The sequence below is a fragment of the Taurulus bubalis genome (assembly GCF_910589615.1).
Source record: "Taurulus bubalis genome assembly, chromosome: 8".
Classification (NCBI taxonomy): Eukaryota; Metazoa; Chordata; class Actinopteri; order Perciformes; family Cottidae; genus Taurulus; species Taurulus bubalis.
Window position 1 is genome coordinate 1,563,373 of NC_136596.1, and position 5,038 is coordinate 1,568,410.

A 5,038-nucleotide genomic window follows, 5' to 3' on the forward strand; every position below is an offset into this window, starting at 1 on the left:
AATGAATGATTGAAGGTTTCTTTGTTTCCCTCCGGCAGAAAGAACGAGTGAATGAATGAATGAATGATTGAAGGTTTCTTTGTTTCCCTCCGGCAAAAAGAACGAGTGAATGAATGAATGAAGGTTTCTTTGTTTCCCTCCGGCAGAAAGAACGAGTGAAGGACTTTAAATCGATCATCATCAAATACCTGGAGTCTCTGGTGCAGACGCAGCAGCAGGTGAAGACATGAATATATCTTTATTCTTATTATATAATTAGATATTTTTCATATTAAAACATAATACAAATGAGTCAAAATATTGTTAGATATCATTTCACCTAGTGGTTCAATATAATCTTTTGTTACATCAATTAAATAATATAATTTAATAACAATGTTATTTATTTGGTAATAAATTATTACCAAATAAATAAAATAATTATAACTTAACTATTATTACTATTATTATTATTATTATTATTATTATTTATTTGTATTGTTATTGTGTGTAACTAATAAATAATGAAAATCACATTATTGTTATATTAAAAATATTGTTATACATCATTTAACATAATCCTTCAAAATGTACTTGTTTACTTCAAAGATAAATAAACATTTTACGGAAGTCTACGACCGCCAATATTTAAATAAAATCTCTAAATGTAATATAAATGTTCCTCCATGTGTTCATGCGGTACCTGATCACACAATTGGAAGGAAGTTTAAATTAAAATTAAAAACACAATGGCAGAATTCCTTCCATTTTTTTCAAATTTTCTGATGAAATGAGCAAATATATGGAATAATTAATGCACAATAGAAAACAATACCATAATGTGTTTTTTGTTTGTTGTCCACGTCAACTACACATTTATATTGTCTAGAGATGAATAATAAAGTTTTATAATTATGAATAAAAAATGTAATATAAAAGTAAATGTTTGCACTGAAAAGCTTTAAATAGAATTTTAAAGATAATTAATATATTAATCAGTTTTAAACATTTTAACATGTGTGCATCTTGTCACACATGTTATTACATATATTCAGCATGGGATCGCACAAATAAGACATTTTACAAATATCACAATAAAATAAACAATAAAATGTTTTCGTGTGAACAAAACCAACGTTTATGAAATGTGAATAATTTCCTTTTCTGCTTCCACAGCTGATAAAATACTGGGACGCCTTCTTACCCGAGGCCAAGGCCATCTCGTAGAAACGGACCCAGCAGACTACATTACCCACAATGCACCGCTGCTCCTCATCCTCCTGTTTATGCCCGGAGTGAAGACGAGACGTGAAGACAGCGACTTTACACAAAACCTACAAGATAAACTCTTGATTTGACAGTTTGTCATCTTTTATTTTGTCTTGTGTTGCGTTCAGGGTCCCGTCAGAGTAATTGATGCTCACAGTTTTGCTCCTCTCTCGCACTATTTCCATCTCGTTGTTGTCTGAATTCTCCCCCCAAAAAAATAGTATTTGTATGTTTTTTTTTTTAACGTCATCATTTTGGTATCTGAAAGTATGGAAGCTCATCACTGTCATAAAAAAAGAGGAATAGTTAAGATCGATTAAAAAGTATGAAATATTTCTCTGGTTTAAATTCTGACAAACAGAACATGTATAATAATGAAAAAGGAAAAGCGGTTTGTGTCGCCACATGATTTATTATTTTTATCACTAAAGGACTGAAAGAGATTCACATTTAAACCCACTTTCCGTAATATCTGATATTTAACAGAAACAGAAGAAAAAAAACGGAACTCAGAATATTTTTCGTACTTTAAATGCGCAGCGTCGCTTTAAATCTTAATCTTAAATTTAATTTGTTATCAATCCTGACTTGTCAGTTTTTCTGGTGTGAAGGGTCTTCCATACTTTTTGGTCCCTTAGAACTACATTACCCATGAGCCTCAGTTGAAGGCAAGAGTTGCGTCATATTCCGAAACAAAACCAAAGTGAATTGTTTCAAATTGTTATCTTTTTTTTATCCGCCGGGCAACAAGACATCTGAAGCTTTCTGATTGGACGTTGTCTTGCAGCAGTGATGTCTGGGTATTGTAGTCCTGAAATCTTTACACTTTGTTTCCCGCAGAACAAAGACGATTTTGTTTGTGTGTTTTGAAATCAGGAATGTGAAAATGTTTCTGCAGGAAGCTGCAACAATCTGTTTAATATCATCCATGAATACATTTGATTATTGAGCGTAAACTAACGGCTTCGTGTTGGAAACAAACATCAAAGGCAGAATATTTAAAAACGAGTGAATCTGATCCGGAGTCGGTGATGAGGGACCGCGTTCCCTTTCTGTTCGTGTCTTGTACTTCCTGTTCGACCCACCTCACTTCCTCCTTTCCTCGCGTCTCAAAACGACTTATTTCCGTTGCTGTATGATCGCAAGTGAAGGCAACGTTTTCTCCTTCTGTCCCTCCTAGCCGGCGAGAGGAGGAAGAACCTCTTCCCCAGCGTTCACCAGCCTTATCAAGAGCCTAATGTTGAGTTTTTAATTATGAGTTTGTTTAATCTATAATCTAAATGTTCGGAAAATTTGACACCAAATTTAATCCAGAAGAGATGCTTTTTACGATTTAGTAGTATTGTTGCCGGGCAGATTATGTCGGGACGTTTCATTTAAGTCCACTTGAAAAGCTATCTTTTTTTTTTTCCAAACTATTGTCGCATAAATGTTGTTGAGGCAATAATACTTTCTTTATTTTGGTCTTTTAACCAGTAAAATGTTGTAAAAACTCTTTACTGTCATTCGAAAACCAAATGCAACAGTGAAAATTAAAGTAACCTATATATATATATATATATATATATATATATATATATATATATATATATATATATATATATATATATATATATATATATATATTAAGAAATATATATATATATATTAAGAAATATATTTAAAAAAAATGATGTATAAATACAAAAGTTGGTTTTGAAAGATGTTTTCAAATTGGAGATTTTATTTGGTTCGTCAAATAAAATAAATTCTCCCGTAGTCTTTTATTGATCATTTACGTCTGCAGTTCACTTTTGAGCCACACGAGGGAGCCTGACTGTTCCTACTGTCTACTCGTAACAATGAATCGGATTTAAACAAATCCCTTATAAATCCCTTTAGGACCTCGTTTCAAGAAGTAAATTGATGCAAATAAACGTCGTAAGCAGAACTGACGTGAGAACGGAACCTCGGTGAGTTTCTTCCTCCTCTTCGTTTCCCCTCAAAGAGGAAGACTTTGGTGTTTTGTTGGGTTTTTTTAAGCGGGGAAATTAAACACACTCGTTAGCATCCAAGCTAACGAGCATCCAAGCTAATGGGCATCCAAACTAACAGGAATCCAAGCTAACGAGCAACAAAGCTAAGGTGCATCCAAGCTAACATGCATTGAAGCTAACGATCATCCAAGCTAAAGCGCATCGTTAGCTAACGAACATCCAAGCTAACCATCATCCAAGCCAACAATGCATCTAAGCTAGCGGGCATCGTTAGCTAATGGCATCCAAGCTAACAAGCATCAGCGCTGCTAAGCATCTAAGCTAATGGGTGTGTTTCCGCTGCAGAGGAAGGAGAACTAAAGTGATTTAGTGGTTTTAGGCGTGGAGGACGTGAGGGATGGTCATGTGACTGCGTCCGTCCGGTTTCTCCCCCTGTTGGTCGGTGTGAGCGCTGCAGTCAGAAGTATTGAATGTGTTGTTGATTTTTATTTTCGTTGAATTTAAAGCACACTTTCGTCATCAGGATGAAATCCGACATCCTGAAGATGCAAATATTTTCTTTTTTTCATGTTTGTTGGAATTAAAACTGGAATTTCTTTATTTTAAATCACGCTGCATTGATCGCTACCTTTTTCTATTTTACTCCACGTGTCATTCCACATTTCTTTGCCGCCTAAATGAAGTGCAATGGTTCAATATTTTCACTTGATTACTTTGTTTTCTTCTTCTCTTGATGATGATGACATTCTTTATCTGAGGAGATTATTATTATTTTGTACGTCTTTGTTTTGACGTGACATTCCTGCAGCGCGGCAGAACTTTAAATACAATAAAGGAATGTATCTCATCTGGTGGCACTGGACTCTTGTATATTATTATTAGTATTACTATTAAAAGTAGCAATACTACTAGTGCAGATCAAGGTGTGGCTTTTAAAGTTAATCTTAATCTTTTTTTTTACCAGAAGTCTGTTGTTAATGTTTATGTAATATGTTATGTTATATTCATGCCACAGAAATGTAAAGATGTATCTGTTAGCTTCATTTGAACTTTTCATTTTCATTTCCCTCCTCCTCTCTGTTGGTGTATTTAAAGTGACCAGTAAAAGGATTGTTTTTTAATATCAGCATGATATCTGTAGATTTTATATTTACCATTATTAGTATTAATGTAATTAAGTGGACAACTTTTTAAATATTGAAATATTTAGTCCTCTCTCACCTGTGTCTCTCATCAGCTCTATTTTTTAAATCTGAGCAGTCAGACTGTCAAACCTCAAAATGATAATCAGAGACACACAAACTGACAGGAGGTATCACATCAGCTCTGCACACACACACACACACACACACACACACACACACACACACACAGGCTGTGTGTGTTACTTTGCGTTGTCACAGGATCGACTAGCTGTCATATTCACGCTGCAGGAAGACGAACAAATTCACATCTGACTTTATTAAGAGACTCCAGAGGGGAGGGGCTGACAGATTTATGTTTATAATAAATATGGTTCTTCTTTCATGTTCGTCACATTTCAGCATCAACAGTTTTAATTTAAGTTGTTTAATAAAAAAGTGCATATGTTATTTTTACACTCCGGAGAGTTGTCAATTGCAAAATATATGAAATTGTAAAGCATTAATCTTAAAAAAAGGGTCAAGAAGTAAGATAGAAGTCTATGCTTCATGTGGTAAAGCTGCATTCTCTCTCCTGACCACCAGGGGGCGACTCCTCTGGTTGTATAGAAGTCGATGCTTCATGTGTTAAAGCTGCATTCTCTCTCCTGACCACCAGGGGGCGACTCCTCT

General features: G+C 34.5%; 1 protein-coding gene across 1 annotated transcript in view; it reads right to left on the minus strand.

The window, feature by feature from the left end:
• rnf214 (ring finger protein 214) overlaps positions 1 to 3,762 on the minus strand; it is a gene marked incomplete at its 5' end in the record, with an annotated part of 7,503 nt that extends 3,741 nt beyond the window's left edge. Inside the window, one exon of the mRNA XM_079222241.1 lies at positions 3,736 to 3,762. Coding sequence (XP_079078367.1) covers positions 3,736 to 3,762 — 27 coding nt within the window. The remainder of the gene's footprint in view (positions 1 to 3,735) is intronic.
• Positions 3,763 to 5,038: the final 1,276 nt, after the last annotated feature.